Here is a 19,780-nt window from a genome sequence, read left to right as displayed (position 1 = left end):
AGTTGTGATCTCTCTGGGTTAAAAGGACTTGGCTTTGGTTGTTAGTGTCATTAATTTTGGAATATTTTTAATATTTTAAGATGGCTAATGAATGCTCACATTTTAGGAGATAGATGTGTATGTAGTACACAGGAGTGCTGGAATTGGTGGCATTCCAAATAAGTGTCACTGGAGACAATGCATCAGGTTTACATGTCAGGTGCAAAGTGCTAAGGCTCCCTCAAACCCCAGGTTCGTTATTAGGCAGGCTCTGTCCTGCTGTCCCCCTCGTGCAGAAAATAAAGTGTGTATTCTGACGATTACAACATGCAGGTCTTTTGTAGGAGAGTGGAAAACACACAGGAAGCATCTCTTTGGTGAGGACTGTCAGGAACTTCAATTCTTCTCACAAGGGATTACTTACCCTGCACAATGCATTTAACAGCACATAGTTCATAGTAGATAACCCCTGAGTATACTGTATTCCATTGATTTATACAGTTACAAATCCTGCTCTCTCAAATACAAATCTCTCTCAATTGGCCAGTCATCTTGGATCTAAAGGTGTTTTTCAACCTGAAGTCCCCCCACCCCCAGCTTTTTCCCAAGTTGCTGGCAGTGACTCTGGTGTAACCACTGTTATGAGACTGCAAAGACAAGAATTTACTCCTCTTCCTTGCACCTCAGTTTTATCTCTAAGTGACACATAGTGAAAATTATGAAATTGCCCTAAAATTGTGGAGTTGGTGGTGGCAGGGTTGTTTTATTTTGCTCTGGGTGGAGAAGGGTACAGAAGGTAGGGTCAGAGGAATGGGTGGGGGGAGAAACTTTGGTCTGTTTTCTTCGGAGTTTGTCTTCTTTGTTTTGATTAAACTAGCTATTGGTAATTCGAGGTGCACTCATTAAGAACTCAGTGCAAGAGGAAGGGAAAGGAACGCTGATTCCATATTTATCACAGGCTCACCAGCAAGCAGCTTCGACGGCGGCATCAGCAGCTTAGCGCCAGAATTCTCCCTGGCTTGCTGCACTCCCACAACATGTGCAATAAAGTTCCTGTCTCCGTTTTACATCTTTGACATTGAGGCGGAAGATTTGGCCTGAATTTATGTAATTTAGTTGGGCACAAATATAACCCATGAATAGTCACATTCATCTTCTAATTAGAAAATCAAACGATAATACAGGACAGGCTGCAGGCACCCCATCATTGAATCCAACAACAGCGTGTTGTGTGTGTTGGGCCTCTGCAGAGGAAAGTCAGTTGAATTGCTTCATGAAATTAATGAAAAGTGCCCAACAATAGGTGGGTGAAAGGCACAAACCGAGCGCCCTGTTATTTAGTGTGTGAAGATGTTAGCATTATGGGTAAAGAGTTTTGCAAAATCTTCTCCCATTGATGTATGAATCATGGGGCTATAAAATTCTAGATTGGACAGGTCCTTCCCCCCATTTTGTAGTGCCAGTTCCTCGCGGGGAGGGAGGAGAAGAGTCAAGAGTAACTGAAGAAATAATTAGTGAAAGGAGGAGAGAGGTTTTCATATGTTCACACTTACATGTAGCCGCTTATCAGGGTATCTTTCTTATTCAGCACATTAGGTTGGGGCTATTTGGGTGCTTTATATTTTTGCATCTAGTGTAGTGATGTCGATGCTGTTAAATTTGTGATTTGCCTGTCGCCTGCATTTTCAGACAAAGATCAAGAGGAACATAAACAAGCCCCAAATATACTTTATGTAGGTGTTTGGCAGTATTATTTTATATGACTTGAAATTAGTGAATGGAAACTTTAAAAGAAATTGTTCATATTTTTGCAAGTTTGAAGTGTGCCGGGACTTTGTCAAATTCCCGTTAAAATAAATACGTCAATTTCATCTCCCTTCCAAATTCATTTATCTTGCTTTTTTAAAAGGTGTTTTCTACTTTACCTGATGTATAAATTGGATTCGCTCGTTTATGCTGTTCTTTGCTATATCCCCCACGTTCTTCTTAAATGAATTACTAATGACAGAGCACTCCATCATTCCCTCTCTGCAGCCACTTTAAGGAAAGCATGGTGATCTAAACCTTTTAACCTATTAAAGATGATTTTTCCCAATTGAATCAGACCCACCACAGGTGTAATAACTAATCATTTAAACTACACCTGCTATTATGTATTTTTAAGCCATTATGCGTGTTGGATAGATGATAATTCATGTTTATTGCATTGTCCGATGGATCCGTTTTGCCTACACTAGGCTGATTAATGTATTTAAAGAAATAAGAGATGCAATTTTTTTAAAAAAATTGATGGAATGCGCCAAGCACTGCATTGAGTGCACCATTAAACCCATCAGAACTTTGCTCTCTGACCAGAAATGCATATACCAAGGACTATATTTAAAAAGCAAGGTGAAACCTGTGTGTTCCAGTGGTGGGATTCTGTTTTCTTTCTCTGTCATGGAAATTTTTGGAAGGATGAAGGAAAGGTTTCTGTTTCTACGGGTAAATGATAGGAGCTGTACTATTAGCATCTTCTGCTTAAGACCTGTTCATCCACATTTCCGCTGACACCTGGTACACGAATCACACACAGCATGCAGACTGCCGCATGATACGAATACTGTAATTTTCTTGTGTGTTGAAGGTGTATTTTTTTCCTCCAGGTGAAGAAAAACTATCCCCATGCCATCTGAGCTGTGCAGACTGGCACTGACCCTAGGTGCCAGTGCCTGGGTACCTGTTCATTCTCTTTCCAGAGCAGGGGTCTCACTTCCTTTGGTTTTTCTCCTTGTCTCCCATTTCTCCTCTCTCCTTTTCCCCCTCTCTTCTGTTACAGTTCCTCGTGTACTGTTGCCTTCTTCTCCCGGCCTTTCCCACCTCTACCCATCCCCTTTTCTTTTTTCCTCTTCTTTTTCCTTCTTCCCTTCTCCCATCTCTTCATTAAGACACATCAGTGTTGTAGATGTTTGTTAGATTTCTCTTGATTTTGGTGTGACGATCTGGTTGAGGGGCTTAGGGGGTGAGTATGCCGTTTGGGGGCTCTAGAATCTCGAGCATTGATTTTTCTGTAGTCCAGAGCTGGTCCATTACTGCGGTTCATGACGGTGGTTAGTACTGTTCGCAGCGTTGGAGGACAGATGATAACCTGTGCGGAGCTGGGCTTGGCTCTCAAGGGACACTAGTATGTCCTGTTGGTGACAGGCCCAGATCTGAAAAGTCAAGATACTGAATTCATCCTTTAGGTGGAATGTCTAGGGTAAGCCTCCCACAGAGGAGTTACAGGGAAAATGAATACAGGCTTTTCCCTAGCTTTTTTTCTTTGGTTTACCCTCATATCTTTTGTTTCCCAAAAGTCTGTCTGGTGTCGGGATTACTTTCATATAAAATATGGGGAAGGAGATGATTTATAACTTGTATTTCACTTACAATCACAGTACTTTCTGTTTGACTGCTTCCCTTAGTTTGAAGGATCTTAGAAAACTTCCTTACATCTAGCCTTAGAAATTTTTTCTTTCAACAACTTATGAGTGAACTGTAGGGCCTGTTGACTTTATCTGTAACATGAGACCATATTATTCCTTTGGTTTTGATGAGGCAAATAATAGCAGTCATTTAAAACAGCCCCTTTCCTACCTGGGGCAGGTGGGTGTTTCCCATCCCTAGGTCTGGTGTCTGGGGTGGAAAGTAGACAAGTCAGGCATAAACACACACTTCGTGTGTGCTGAGTGATGTGAAGGTTCATACCTGCAGCGGTGCCCCTTCCATCCCCTGCCCGGCTTATGCGGAGATAGGAAGATTTCATTAAATAATATTCATTACCAGAGGCAGGTAGACAATCTGTCAATCTGTCAGCTTTTAGCCATGAAACTCCAAACTTTGCCCTTTGAAGTCTCTTCAGAACTTAGCTCCAGTGCAGAAGGGGGGCCAGTGTGAATGGCAGTGGGCGTTGTCTCCAACATAATCCCTTCCAGCCGGGACGCCCTCAGCACTTTGCCAGGCTCTGGAGACAGCGTGGTCTCTGCCCTTCAGTTGCTTGCAGTGTAGTTGGGAAGGCAGGCTGAACATTAGAGGACGGTATAATTATGTCTTCAATTCTATGGTACACAGTACAGGCACTGAAGAATTGAAGAGAATAGGGAGATCAGAGATGGCTTGCTTATTTAGGCAAGGCTTCGAGGAATCAGAACAGACTATAAAAGGGCTGTGCTGATAGCGCACGCGCGCGCGTGTGTGTGTGTGTGTGTGTGTGTGTACGTGCGCATGGGGTAACGTTTAGACAGGTGGAGGCAGGAAAGGGAGGCCTTCCAGAAAGACAGCATACAGGGCACAAGGGCGGTGACATGGGTGCGCATGGCCACACCTGCCGGGGAGTGTGAGGAATCAGCTCGAATGGAGATCAGGAGGAACAGGAAGGATCATCGCAGGCCTGAAGCTCGGCAGAAGGATTAGATTTGACAGACTCAGATACAGGAAGCCAGTGAAGACAGGGAAACAACATCGCCTTTCATTTAGGTAGATTTTAAGTTTAAGAAATAACTGGTTATAAATTTGACCACACTGGTATGCTTGTCTCTGTGGAGCTGGGAAAAACTCATAGGATTTTTAATCTTGAAATCCAGACTATCGAAGTGAAGTTTACTCCCGTTTTCTCTCTCTCACCAGATTGCCACGGCAGTGAAGTTTCTACAGAATTCCCGAGTCCGCCAGAGCCCACTTGCAACCAGGAGAGCATTCCTAAAGAAGAAAGGTACAGGTTCCACAGGGCTGTGCAGCGCGGCCTGCAGAGGGACTGGGGCTGGGGCAGACGCAAGGCAGGTGCTGAGCTGCCAGGACCTCCTAGAGCTGCCCACTCAACGGGCCAGTGGAGCTGAGGCGAGCCCCCCAGTGGGGCACGCAGGTTTCTTTCCTGACAATGGAGCAGCAAGATGACACGATTTGGGTAATTAAGCACGGAGGACTCAGTCCAGTCCATCATGGCAAAGGCAGTATTCAGTAGCAGAGTCGGCCCGTTGGATGAGACTGTGGAGGACTTCTGCTTTTTGGTCTGCTCTGTGTCAGTGACCCTGGCTGTAGGATGACTAGCTTAGGTTAGGAGTTCAGCTGCTTCAATAGAGAATGAGGAAGAAAGAAATGAAGGGCGAGGGAAACGAGATGACTAACAAGGTCAGGTTAAAGTCAAGCTTGGGGTCAGTCCGATTTACAGATTGGAGCGGTAAATTAGTGGTTTTATGGTATTTCTGTAAGCAGGGATAAAATGGACCCTGACAAATTCAATATTGTCTGAAGAGACAATCTGTTCTGGTTCTGTTGAAATTTAGGGTATTTTTCTTTTTTGTAAAATGAAAACAACAAAGAAACCTAACTTTTCAATTTTTTATACATGTAATTTTCTGGAAATCTAGGAAGTCATTTAAACGTCCTTATATACCATAAGGGGCAAAAGTGAGCTTTCTTCCTCCCAAAGCAACTCTTTTTCCTTAAGGAGCTGGAATGCCAGCCTCGAAATTCTGGGTTTTGAGCGTTCAGTCATTTTTGGCTGGAATGGGTAGGTAATATTTTCTGGGTCTGCTCTGTGATGTCCCACTGAAGGGATGCAGCAGGAGCCATTGGTCCCTTCACGCGATCATGTCCTGGGGCTGCACTAACAGGGTTTGGGCAGAAGAAGACCAAACATTTCACCGCAGGCGGCTGCTTCGCGGCAGCCCCCAGGCTGGGTCCCTGCGACAGAGTTGGTAAGGAGCGCTGCGAGGCTGCTGGCTGGCTGCATTGTGCCAGCCCCCCCATCATTAGGAGATTATTAAAATTTGGAGTGTGTTGGCTGGCCTCGCCACTCCGCAAGCATCATGCCATAAAAGAGTTTTTCCTTGAAATATGTGTACCTATGGGGAGTAATTAATCATAAAAGCTTAGGGATTTCAGCTCTCTCATCAAAGCACTGAAGCTGGGGAAAGCTGAGCCTAAAAGCTGAGCTGATTACCCAGGGTAACCTGAGACAAAATCTATGGTTGCCGAGAGATCCTTAGCTCCAGTATATTGTGCAATATTATAACTGCCTGATCTTCTCTTCCACCGACAATGACCAGTTAGTCCTCATTTTCTCTCAAACGCAGCTGGGTTAGAATTTCATTTGCAGAAGGTATTTAGAGCAATTTAGAGACAAATGTCTCTGGTGTTTGCTCGGCACTTCCCCACCGCAGGCTTTGCTGAGCAGTTTTAGTATCAGGAGCTCCATCTAATCTGTTTAATTTTAATAAATCCCTGACTGGGAGAGGGAGCGAAAAAAAAAAGAGAAACTCTGGACCAAATAATACTTCTTTTGAGTTACTTGGCTAATAATTACTGTAGAGAGAAAACTGTTTTGTGCAATTATGATTTGTTGCTCCTTTAGGAAAAAAAGTCCAACTGATCGATTCATCCAAGAGTCATTGTACACGCTATGCCCTATCCCCGGACTCCCATCAGGAATTTAGCAGAGAACCGAACAGACAAAAATCCCTGCCCTCGCAGAGCTTAAATTCTAGTGGAGGGAAGGCAGACAATTAACAAATGGGAAAATGAATAGGTCGGATGTCAGATGCCGAGCGCCATGGGTAGTGATGAATGAAGCAGGGAGCCGGGGTGAGGAACGCCAGGATTGGTGTGGGTTGGACTGCGATCTTAAACAACATGAATGTCAGAGTGTCTCTGAGAGGGTGGCACGTGAGCAAGGACCTGAAGTGACTGTTTATTGGTACGGTGGACATAATTCCTTCTTGACCCCTAATTTGGGTTAGAGTTTTTAGAATTTTAGGCATCTGGCACCTTGAGATGCTGTCCTGCCCTTCGTCCTCTAAAGAGAACCACATGAGTTTATCCTGTACTTAAACCCGGAATCTCTGAGGTTAATCACCCATCTCCATTATCCTCTAAAATGCTGCTTCAGTCAGTAATTATCCATTTCCGAGTTGAATCCCAATGGAGTAGGTTCTGGCAGGACCTTTTCTTTTTTTTTTTTTTTTTTGTTTTGTTTTTTGAGACGGAGTCTCGCTCTGTCGCCCAGGCTGGAGTGCAGTGGCGCGATCTCGGCTCACTGCAAGCTCCGCCTCCTGGGTTTACGCCATTCTCCTGCCTCAGCCTCCTGAGTAGCTGGGACTACAGGCGCCCGCCACCGCGCCCGGCTAATTTTTTGTATTTTTAGTAGAGACGGGGTTTCACCGTGGTCTCGATCTCCTGACCTTGTGATCCGCCCGCCTCGGCCTCCCAAAGTGCTGGGATTACAGGCGTGAGCCACCGCGCCCGGCCTGGCAGGACCTTTTCTGGGCAGAGAGTTCCAAGGTTTGATTGGTGTCTGGGGAAGAAAAGCCCCTTCGCAGATTTAAACTTCACTTTTCAAATTTCGGGCTGTTCCACGGTCAGGTTTCTGCACTCAGCACGGCCTGGCACCATCTCCGATGGGGATGAGGGTGAACATCTACCAGCTCCCTAACAGTAGTTGCGAAAGGAAAGCAAGTTGGCTTGCTGGCCGTCTGCAGCAGGAGGGGCCTGGGTTCTGCCACCCGTGCTTTTGGACTCCCCGCAGGAGCCTTGCAGTGCTGGGCTTGGAGCACTGGCTCTGGGAGGGCTCTCAGCTCCTGGAGTCTTGGCTTTTCCTAGCAATGTCACTTCAGGGAATTGCAGTGGAGCACTGACTTGAATTATAATCTTGACTTTCTTTTTTTTAATAAACATCTCTTTCCTGAAAAGGCAAATCCAATTTTGCTTTTCTTTTAATATTATTTAATATTTAATATAGAAATTGAGGTCCCTGTAGTGCATGTCAGTTCAGTGGAAAATGAGGGTTACTTTAGGCTCATCAGCTGAGTTTGTTTCATTGTGAAACCGCAGCCTGCAGCAGGGGCTGCATCCTGCCCGTGTTACCGACGGGTTAAGTGTTGTGCTCTCTGACTTCTGGTGGGGGTGCTGGGTGAGGGTGAGTGGGGAATGAGTGGGATAGGGATGGGGGAGCATTGGTTTGCAAAGGTCTTTCCTGTTTGTTTTTTGTTTTGAGATCTCTTTTGGATGCTTTAAAGTCTGAACATGGAGCCATTAATGAGAAACATGACGTTATTAGAATCATTTATCATTTTCTTTGAAGTTTGTACTGCCATTTTGTGTAATTTACAGCATTTCTTCCTTTTATCGGGGATATTTTGGATGAAAGAGAAAAGCAGCTGCTCACCTTTAGAGTATTAGAATAAATGTTTTTGTTTTCCTTCCAACCACTTGATTCTGCAGATGACACATCAACTGCAGAGTCAGCCACACATGAAGATAATTGGACTGTGTGTGGGGTTTAAGCCCTCATAGAACCAGTCTATATATAGAAGCAGTTCTTGCCAGGCAGGCATCATATTTGGGGCTTTGAGCAGGCTGCAATCCAGGAGGTTAGAGTAACGTAAAAACAGCAGTAGAATCAGTCCAGAAAGTTAGAGGCTTGGAAATTGTCGTCAATAGGCTTGTGTTGATTTGACACCCTATCCAACCACAAAATGTAGGAGGCAGTCTGCTTCCAAACATGTTTGGCAGGCTGAGGATGAGGTGGGTAATAGTGATGCTTGTTTGTGAGGGGGTTGGGGTGGGGGAGTGGAATAGAGTTATCTGTTAACATACTCTAACGTATCTGTTGCAAAGCAAGCTTCTAGGAAAGACAAACATCATCTATTTTTCTGTATCACTCTGCATAGTGGGGCCTGGGTGGTGTTGGCTAACACTTACCGTGTCCTTCTCAAGTGTCTAAGTAAAGGGCTTTTTCCTCCCTCATCCAATAAATGGTCCTGGTTGGGGTAGGAAACTAAACAAATAAAACACACCACCACACACTTTCTCACACACTTTCTCATTCCAAAAGGTGAAACTAGATCTTATCCTTCTACTGTTCCTGGAAGCAGAAACCCCAGTAGCAAAACTGCGTCCTTGCTGGAAATGAACTTGAAGAAACCTGATGGTCCCAGCCTTGGTAGTGGGCTAGAGGTGAAGGGCTTCACTGTAGAGTATTTCAAGGGGGAGTAAATTCTTACACAGATTTCAATTTAACTCTCTTTTATTACTTTTCTTTTTTTATCATTTACGTCCATTTCATGAAGTAGTTTGCATGTCCTTGAATGGAATCTCGTTACCATGAAAGCTTTTTTAGCATTGATTTCATAACAGTCTTAATTTAATAGCTCCGTCATTACTGAGAAGCTCTGGGAGTGGGGCCCTGGCTTTCCAGGTCACTGACCTTTTAATTACAAACCTTGTTCTGATGGCCAGGTTATCGACTGGACAGCTCCCAGCTTGTGCCCCCAGGATGAAAACGAAAATAACTGTGTTTCCTCCCCCATCTCCAGGAAAAAAAAAAAATTGTAACCTCTTGTGTTTCTAAAATTAATTTTCTCCTTCAGCTTTACTTTATAATTAATTCTTTAATGTGTCTTAGTGAAGCCAGAAGTCTTTTCACAAAGCTTTTCTTCCTAGAGCTTGGGTCCAGCAGATAGCTTGCGGGGAGGGCACAGAGATCTTGCCAGCTCCCACCCCTTGCTTGTGTGTGGCCCATTTCCTCATCCTCAGAAACTCCTGCAGCTGAGCTGGAAGGAATAGAATTGGCTCTGTGAGGGGCTGTCTGGCCCTTCTGATTTTTTGTTAACGAGACATAGATTGTGGCATCAAGATTTAGATTCATTCCTCTATTTGTTGGAGTCATTGAAGCCGGTATATCCTGGACATTTTTTAAAGCGGTCCCCATTCTGAGAAAAGATGGGAGTTGAATGTCTTATTGTTTCTTACCTTTGTGTTCGTTGTAGACGACCAGAGGAAACAAATGCCCTACACGGATTCGACTCAGTCATGAGTGTGAACCAAACAGGCCGATCTGGGTTCTCTCACTGACTGACCAGGAAGAGAAATAAGAGAGAACAGTGGGCAAAATGGAGGGTGACAACCAAGGGTGCTGGTTTGCCCAGGATTGCCCTGAGTTTAACCCTGAAGTTCCCATGTTGTGGTCAGCCCTGTGGTCCTAGACAAACAGGTCACCCTAGCGGTAAAAACCTTTCTCGGGAGTGAGAGCTACCAAGGGAGACAAAACGAGCTTGGTTTTGGAACCTGGAGGAACAAGGCAAAGTGAGAAGAGTCCACTGGCAGTGAGTCCCGGAGAGGCCCGCCTGCGGCAGCGTGGCATCTTCCGCACCCACTTCCTGCTTTCTCCGGTAGCCCTGCCCTAGCGTGGGTCCAGTGCAGAGCCTCTGGGGGCGGGGCCGTGCCCTGCAGGTGAGCGAGGAGCTGCTCCTGCGGAGCAGGCAGGGCTGTGTGGCAGCCGCGCTTGTTCCTGAGGATGATTGAGCATCTCCATCCATCTGTTGTGAACGGACCGTCTTCCTTCCCTGCCAGTCTTGCACCTGCATATTCGTCACCTGCTGTTCTGGCCCAGCCTATTCATCACACCGACTGGTCCCCCCCATCAATTTTCCTGCTCCCCTTGTTATCCAAACTTGTCTTGAACTGCACAGATTTTTCTCGGCATCCAGGACCTACGGCAGCTAGGCCAGCTGAATGTCGTAGAAACAGAGATGCCCTGGCTTCCCTATTCAGAGCGGGAGCTGATAGCACTTGCTGCCCCAAGAAGGCTGAGCCGAGGGGTTTCCTCCACGTCACCTACGATGGGGAGATAGTGCAGAGAAGTTTGCGGGGAGGGAGCACTTTCAGATTTACCCGGTTACTTTGATGTTTTCCCTGCAACTGAAGACTGATTCTTTCCTTAAACTTGTGTGCCTGCAACAATACTGCAACGAAAAGGAAAGTGACAAAATGACATTGGCATGTATTACTAATTTTTTTTTTTTTTTTTTACTTTTTGAAAAGGTAAGGCATATACATGGTCTTAAAAATTCAAACAGTAGAGAAGGATATACAGTAAAAAATAAATCTTCTCCTCTCATTTTCTCATTCCTGTTCCCCACCCGTTCTCTTTCACAGAGGATGCTGCAGTTTCTTATGTATCGTTGCAGAGATAATCTAGCCACATGAAAGCATGTTAATATGTATTACTCCCCCACAGAAACACGAATGCTTTCTAAATACAGTGGTAGCATATTTTACACTTTACTCATATACTTGGTGTTATATCTCGACAGTCATTCCACATCGATACATACAGATTTGCTTCATTCGTTTCAGTGGCTGCATAATATTCCATTATATGCATGTGTTATCCTTTTAAAAACTAGTCCCGGTCGGGCGCGGTGGCTCACGCCTGTAATCCCAGCACCTGGGGAGGCAGAGGAGGGCGGAACACGAGGTCAGAAAATTGAGACCATCCTGGCTAACACGGTGAAACCCCGTCTCTACTAAACATACAAAAAATTAGCTGGGCGTGATGACGGGCGCCTGTAGTCCCAGCTACTCAGGAGGCTGAGGCAGGAGAATCGCTTGAACCTGGGAGGCGGAGCTTGCAGTGAGCCGGGATCGCGCCCCTGCACTCCAGCCTGGGTGACAGAGTGAGACTCCATCTTAAAACAAACAAACAAAAAACTAGTCCCAAATTTGTGAGCATTTAGGTTGATTCCTGTCTTCTGCTGTTTCAAGCGATGGCCCAGTGAATATTCTTGTCGTGTGTATTGTTGAACGCATGTTGGTTTGGCACCATATGCTAAAGTCAGAGCATTTTGCATATGGTGAGCAGGCTCGGGGATATTTTTCTTGCTTAAATTTCATGGGATTCTGTTTCATAGTAAAGAGGATAAAAGTTTTTTAAGGTAAACATGACTATAGGTAGAAGAAAGTAAGAGGAAAGAGACAGTGTAACAAATTGCTGTTAACACTTAGCACAGATTTGGGTTTTGCCAGGATGGACGTTCTGGTTATGTGAAAAATTCTTGCTTTCTTTTTTTGTTTTGAGACGGAGTCTTACTTTGTCGCCCAGGCTGGAGTGCAATGGCACGATCTCGGCTCACTGCAGCCTCTGCTTCCCAAGTTCAAGCGATTCATCTGCCTCAGTCTCCCGAGTAACTGGGATTGATTACGGGGCCTGCCACTGCACCCGGCTAATTTTTGTAGTTTTTAGTAGAGATGGGGTTTCACCATCTTGGCCAGGCTGGTCTGGAACTCCTGACCTCCTGATTCACCTGTCTTGGCCTCCCAAAATGCCGATATTACAGCATGAGCCACCGCTTCCCGCCTGCTCAGTTTTGACCTAGCCATTGAGGGACGCAGTGGGCATAGAGAGAGAAGAGCAGGAAGGGCTTTGTTAGTGAGGGGAGGCTCAGGCAGAGACGCATGTGCCAGTAACTGGATTGGCCTGTGAGAAGGAGAAAGAAGGGGTTAGAATTGAGGCTGGTGAGATAGGCAGTGAGGGAGGAGCTGGGGTTAGGACCCAGTAGCATACAGAAATAACAGTATCGCCTAGGCCAGAATGTAGTGGCATGATCATAGCTCACGGAAGCCTTGAACTTCTGGGCTCAAGCGATCCTTCTGCCTTAGCCACCCAAGTAGCTGGAACTACAGGTACATGCCATGACACCTGGTTAATTTTAAAAAATTTTTAAAATTTTTTTGTAGAGACAGGGTCTCACTGCGTTGCCCAGGCTGGTCTCAAACTCTTGGCCTCAAGTCATCCTCCTGCCTTGCCTGCCCAAAGCATTGGAATTACAGACATGAACCACAGCACCTGGCCCATGGAGCACTGAGAAACTGTTTGAGGACGTTTACTCTGGGCTCTGTATTGAAACTCTGTATTGAAACTGACTTGGCCTGGCAATAATTAAGACCAGCCGCAAAGATGGTCCGGCTGAGTCCGTCTTCAGGTGTGGAGGATCTGGGCCGGGTTGGTAGCAGTAGAGATGGAAATAGAAATGACAGCATATGTATGTAGACAGTTCTATAGTTTACACAACACTCTCACATAGTTGATTTTTTCACTATGACCCTAGTATGTAGTGGACAGATTAATGAATATTTGTTAAATGAATGAATGCATTATTTAATGAATCTCAGAGTAGCTGTTTTCTCCCATTTTACATAGATGAAGAAATTGAGGTTTAGAGAGGCTAAGTTGAGCTAATACATGGTAGAAGTAGAACTAGAATCTGTGTCTTCTGACCAAGATTCTTTGAACTATACCACGTACTTTCTGGAGAGGAAGGACAGAACCACAGACATGGCAGAAGAAAGAGTAAGCAGGAGGGTGCGTGTGGCAAAGGGATGGACTGAAGATGACTCTCAGGGTTTTTTTTGTGTTAAGCAGCTTTATTGAGGTGGAATTGACATATAGTAAACTACACATATTTAATGTGTGGTTTTAAAAAGTTTTGACATATGTATAATTGGGAAACTATCATCACAATAAGATAATGGACATGCCTAGCATCCCCAAAAGTTTCCTCCTACCCCTCGGTAATCCCTTCCCCCGTGGTCCCCCCAACCCCCCATATTCTGGTTTGCAAGTGCACACGGATCTGCTATCACTATATATTAGTTCTTTTTTTTTTTCTTTTTCTTTTTCTGAGATAGGCTCTTACTCTGTCACCTCGGCTGGAGTGCAGTGGCATGATTACAGCTCACTGCAGCCTCGACCTCCCCGGGATCAAGTGATCCTCCCATCTCAGCCTCCTAGGTAGCTGGGCCACAGGCACACAGCACCAAACCCGGCTAATTTTTTTGTATTTTGGAGAGACAGGGTTTCACCATGTTGCCTAGACTGGTCTCGATCTCCTGGGTTCAAGCGATATGCCCACCTTGACCTCCCAAAGTGCTGGGATTACAGGTGTGAACCACTGCGCCTGGCCATAGTTTGCATTTTCTAGAAATTTATATAAATGGAATTGTACAGTGTGTACTCTTTTGTTCTGGCTTTTCCACTCAGCGTAATTACTTTGAAATTTAGCCATGTAGTTGTATATACCAGTGGTTCATTCCTTTTTATTGCTGGATAGTATTCCATTATATGGCTATACTACCTGTTGGACATTTGGGTTGTTTTCAGACTTTGGATATTAAAAAAAAGAGTGCTGTGAATATTTATGTATAGGTCTTTGTTGGGACATATAATTCCTTCTCTCTTGGGTACATAGGTACATACTTCAGGATGGAATGGCTGGATCATATGATAGATGTGTGTTTAACATTTTAAGAAACTTCTCAACTGTTTTTGAAAGTGGTTATATCATTTCACATTCTCACCAGTCATGTATGAGTGTACCAGCATTTTGAGCCTGGAGAATAGGAAGATGAAGGTGACAAATATTCTAGTAATTAAGCCACTTGACTTTGGAAATATTATTAAGAGTGTCTGAATAATGGGTCATGTTTGGACTACTTCAGCTTTGGAGGCAACAGTGCATAAACTATCTGGGTTCGAATCCCAGCCTCACCACTTTTTTTTTTTTTTTTTTTTTGAGACGGAGTCTCGCTCTGTCGCCGAGGCTGGAGTGCAGTGGCGCGATCTCGGCTCACTGCAACTTCCGCCTCCCGGGTTCATGCCATTCTCCTGCCTCAGCCTCCCGAGTAGCTGGGACTACAGGTGCCCACCACGATGCCCGGCTAATTTTTTTTTTTTTCAGTTTTAGAAGAGACGGAGTTTCACCTTGTTAGCTAGGATGGCCTCCCAATATGCTGGGATTACAGGTGTGAGCCACTGCGCCCAGCCAGCTTCACCACTTTTTAGCTGTGTGGTCCTGCATAAAATACTTAACTTTGTGGTACATTGGTTTCTTTATCTGTAAAATGGGATTAATGATAATATTTACTGCAAAAGATTCTTAAAAGAATTAAATGAAAATTGGCTGGGTGCAGTGGCTCAAGCCTGTAATCCCAACATTTTGGGAGACTGAGATAGGATTGCTTTAGATGGAAGGATCGAGACCAGCCTAGACAACATAGTGAGATCCTGTCTCTCCAAAAAAACTAAAAATTAGCTGGGTGTGGCGGCACATGCCTGTGGTCCCAGCTACTCGAGAGGCTGAGGCAGGAGGATCACTTGAGCCCTGGAGTTTGAGCTCACAGGGAGCTATGATTGTGCCAGTACACTATAGCCTGGGTGACAGAGCAAGACACTGTCTCAAGAAAAAAAAAAAAGGGGGGGGGGTGGAGAATGAAATGAAAATGATATAAAAAGTGCTTAGCAGAGTGCCTTGCACCAAAATAAGGGCTTAATTGATGACAACAATGATCAACAGTATATGTTCTCTTAGAAGATATATTCTGAATGGGCTATAGTCATTTTTTGTAATGACTGTAATATTATGTTTAAGAAAAAACCTTGTTTGTATCATAAGAATTCATGCATCAAGAACCTCTAGGAATTCTGAGCAAAGAGGGATTTAAAACAGGCAGTTAGGCCGGGCGCGGTGGTTCATGCCTGTAATCCCAGCACTTTGGGAGGCCAAGGCGGGCGGATCACAAAGTCAGGAGATTGAGACCATCCTGGCTAACATGGTGAAACCCCGTCTCTACTAAAAATACAAAAAAAAAAAATAATAATAATAATTCGTTGGGCGTGGTGATGGGCGCCTGTAGTCCCAGCTACTCAGGAGGCTGAGGCAGGAGAATGGTGTGAACCCGGGAGGCGGAGGTGGCAGTGAGCTGAGATGGCGCCACTGCACTCCAGCCTGGGCGACAAAGTGAGACTCCGTCTCAAAAAAGCAAAACAAAACAACAACAAAAACAGATGGTTAGGTGCTTACTCACGTATTGAAAAGGCTAGAAGAGCAGACCCAAGGCTAGGCCTTCAGGAATGACTTCCGATAATTTGCCAGGGTAGTTGCTACCTCTGTTCTGATCAAGCAGTGGGGAATCCAGAGGCTGTCACTGGAGCTGTTAAGCTCAAGTGCACGTCCTTGCAGCTGTGATGCAGGGGCCAAGAAGTTACTGCTGCCACCACTGCAAGTGTTTTGTGACACCTGGAAAAGCAATGACAGGACATTGGAATGTGGACATGGCTTCTACTTCTGTTAAGATTGACTCTTGACCCCCATGAAGCTGGAGACTGGACATTGCAATAGGAAATCTCAGTGTTTCCAATATCCTGCCTGCCCATCTGCTGATAGTTGCAGCAATCAAATCAGCAAGGACAGCAGTCCTCTGCCTCATTTCCACTTTCCAAATTGTCCGTGAGTACACCTAATTGGTGGTACCTAATTCCCATCCAGAACTCTAGCTGCCATGGAGGGAAGCATTTTGTGCAATATAGAGCAAACTATGGGTGTGAGTCCCCGCCTTAACCGTGGAGGGTACGTTCCAAGACCTCCAGTGGATGCCTGAAACCTCGGCTAGTACCGAACTCTTTATGTACTATGTTTTTCCTATGCTTGCATACCTATGATAAAGTTTAATTTATAAATTAGATACAGTAAGAAGTTAACAGTGGTAACTAATAATAAAATTGAACGGTTAAAACAATATAGTGTCATAAAAGTTATGTGAATGGGCTCACCCCCTCTCCCAAATTATCTTATTTTCAGGTCACCGAGTCTGCAAAAAGCAAAACCACAGATGAAGGGAGACTTCTGTGTATTTGTGATGGAAGGATACTTTTCTGCTTTTTTAGTCTATTATTTTTTTAGAAGACTTGGGCCTTTGTTAACAACTGTAATGATGTATTTCCAGTTTGTCCAAGAGGTAAATATTGATGTATTCTGTATCATCACTGGCTTTCTGAGATGATTTTAAGAAAACTTGTTGGCCGGGTACGGTGACTCACGCCTGTAATCCCTGCACTTTGGGAGACTGAGGCAGGCAGATCACCTGAGGTCAGGAGTTCGTGCCCAGTCTGGTTAACATGGTGAAACCCCTTCTCTACTAAAAATACAAAAAAAAATTAGCCAGGCGTGGTGTTGCATGCCTGTTATCCCAGCTGCTTGGGAGGCTGAAGCAGGACAATCTCTTGAACCCTGGAGGTGGAGGTTGCAGTGAGCTGAGATCGTGCCATTGCACTCCAGTCTAGGTGACAGAGTGAGACTCTGTCCCCAAAAAACCAAAACCAAAACCAAAACAAAACAAAACAACAAAAAAAGAAAACTCGTCTTTCTTATCTGGCCTCACTTAGGGATGCAAGTTCTTTTAATGAGATTTATCTGCTAAGGGTAGACGAGAGTTTCCACCGAAGGGCCTACACGATATGCGGGTTTATTGGAACTGTTGGAAAATGTTAGAAGCAGGGATTTTTGAAACTTAACATAAGGTATAACATAAGGCAATCTCTACTGAAAAACATTTTATGTTGATTGGACTGTAATTAGAAAGATTTAAAAATAACTTTGGATAGTATTCATTAATTTACCAATCCATTGTTATATTCAACACTTTTGAGCTGAAGTCTTTTAAAAATAAGTTTATCCGTAGGGGGGTGGTATACGAATTAGTGTATCTGTAATTGTATGAATACGGAGTATTCTTTGTATAAGATAGTGTGCTTCTATTTTCAATTTATTTTTCACTATAGATAGGCTTGCTAGGTTGGTCAGTCCACAACAGCTTGATCTTCTTTCCGTTTTTGAAGTAAAGGTAACTCACTCACGGTCCTCAGTAAACAGAGTGATGGGGCAAGCTGACATATTTAAATCGTGCTGAGAATTAAACAACTCTAGTAATGTTTCCCTTCCAACTTCAAACAGACCTGTTCAGTTTCTTCAACATCCTGATAGGAGCTGATCTCCTCAGAGCTCTCCCCTCTCATCAGACAGAGGACTTGGGCATGCTCTAATCTCTTACTGTTAATTATTCTTTTTAGTTTTAAAGCCCTTTAAAGTAATCTTTCTGTAATTAGATTGTTGAGTAGATTGTCTTTAGTAGTATGGTGCTCTTAAATTTTGTGTGGATTTTCAGATTGTTAAATGGTTGCAGAGGCTTTCATTCATGAAGTTGAAGTTTACTATATCATGGTATTTCAGGAAAAAAAAAATCATGACCCTCTATGATAAATTAAATATCACAACCACGTAAATGTCATCTTTTCAATGAAACTGAAAGTGCATAGGAATGGGACTCTTTTCCAGTCTGTTTTTGGCTTTAAGCTGTAAGAAAAATATTTTAACACTGACAGTAGTAAACCTGTAAAGCTAAAGAACAAAGCCATACTCTCCCCAGCTTTGTGAGTCACATGCGGAATTGTGAATTAAAGTATTCTAATTGCAAAATTTGGTGTCTTGACCGAAAGAACACAGGTTGAATTTGAAGAAGAGGCAGTTAGAAAAATCGGTGTAACTTTCACGTGAAGATAATTTGCACAGAATATAATTGAAAGAGAATAAATATGGAGCTCCACGATGTCCTCTGTGATTCTATTTCTGATATTTACTTATATATTTTTTCCCCAATCAAAGGCTCTCCTTTAAGCAGTCCTGAAAGGAGGAGACACAGTGCTAAAATAGAAATAAAGGTTAAGCATCTCTGATCCAAAATTCTTGGGACCAGAAACGTTTCAAACTTTGGATTTTTCAGATTGTGAAATATTTGCAGAATATTGTGTTGGTTAAACATCCCTATTCCAAAATCCTCCAATGAGCATTTCCTTTGAATGTCATGTCAGCACTCAAAAAGTTTCAGATTTTGGATTATTTTGGATTTCAGATTTTTGGATCAGGGATGTTCAACCTGTAACAGATAGAAAATGGCCAGGCGCGGTGGCTCAAGCCTGTAATCCCAGCACTTTGGGAGGCTGAGACGGGCGGATCACGAGGTCAGATCGAGACCATCCTGGCCTACACGGTGAAACACTGTCTCTACTGAAAAATACAAAAAACTAGCCGGGCGAGGTGGCGGGTGCCTGTAGTCCCAGCTACTCGGGAGGCTGAGGCAGGAGAATGGCGTAAACCCGGGAGGCGGAACTTGCGGTGAGCTGAGATCAGGTCACTGCACTCCAGCCTGGGCGACAGAGCGAGACTCCGTCTCAAAAAAAAAAAAAAAAAAGAAATAATAGAAAATAACAGAAATAACACAAAATAGCACTGCTCTTTGGAAGATCTTAGTACCTTATTTGGAAAGATTTTTACTATTGATTCATCCAGCACCCACCCATCCATCCATCCATCCAGCCAGCCATCCATCCATCTTTCCATCCAACAAGTATTTATCGAGTGCATGTATCTTACAAGGCATGGTGCTGGCCCTGGGAGTGAGGATGTAATGTTACCATTTACGTAAAACAAATAGAGGCCTGGGGTGGGGGCAGACTCTCCAGAAATATGAACATACAAGCGAAATACAGATAAGCAAGGTGCTGTGAGAGAGAATAATGGAGAGGGTGGGGTAGGTTTGCATTGGGAAGGTTGCTGAGACCAGAAGAATGAGAAGTGGTTCTGTGAAGAATGAGAGTACCTGGGCAGAAAGGACAGCAAGCTCTCAAAGACCCCAAGGCAGGAAAGGAGCTTGATTTGATCTAGGAACTCCTGCAGTAGTGAGTGGAAATGAGAATGACATGTTATAGCTTCCGTCTGGAGACACCATGGAAAATAAAAGTTCTATTCTCCCAGTCTAGAATTGTTCATGTCAGCTGTGACCAAGTTCGGCTCTGTTCACCAAGCATTCCTAGTCTGCTGTTTGCCAAGTGCTATGCTAAGTGCACTGGGGACATAAATGGCCCACACCCTTAGAGAACTTGGTGATGAGGCTGTAGAAGCTACTAGTAATACAGATGTTTTAATTTACAGGCAAGCCTGAAATGTTATGGTACAGACTGTATCATAGCCCCTGGCATGTGTATTTTGCTTTACAGCTTAAAAGCTTTCACACATACATTTGCCTATTTAATTTTCATGGAAACCTAAGTCATTTCCTCAAAAAGTGTAGACATGGGCTTATGAGACATATGGAAGCCCACCCAATTTGAGGAGCA

The 19,780-nt window shown here is 44.1% G+C and overlaps 1 protein-coding gene across 13 annotated transcripts in view; it reads left to right on the top strand.

Annotated features, from left to right (window-relative positions):
* The window catches only part of PEX14 (peroxisomal biogenesis factor 14), a 158,326-nt gene that overhangs the window by 58,861 nt on the left and 79,685 nt on the right, over positions 1-19,780 (top strand). For 10 of the 13 annotated variants that reach the window (XM_045387356.2, XM_074020721.1, XM_045387351.2 and 7 more), the window contains one exon: positions 4,624-4,708. The exons of the other annotated variants lie outside the window; for them this stretch is intronic. In XM_045387356.2, the coding sequence (XP_045243291.1) occupies positions 4,624-4,708 (85 nt within the window). The remainder of the gene's footprint in view (positions 1-4,623; positions 4,709-19,780) is intronic. 13 annotated transcript variants of the gene reach the window in all.

Source organism: Macaca fascicularis, chromosome 1 (genome assembly GCF_037993035.2).
Source record: "Macaca fascicularis isolate 582-1 chromosome 1, T2T-MFA8v1.1".
NCBI classification, from domain to species: Eukaryota; Metazoa; Chordata; class Mammalia; order Primates; family Cercopithecidae; genus Macaca; species Macaca fascicularis.
This window is presented reverse-complemented; position numbering and strand designations above follow the sequence as displayed.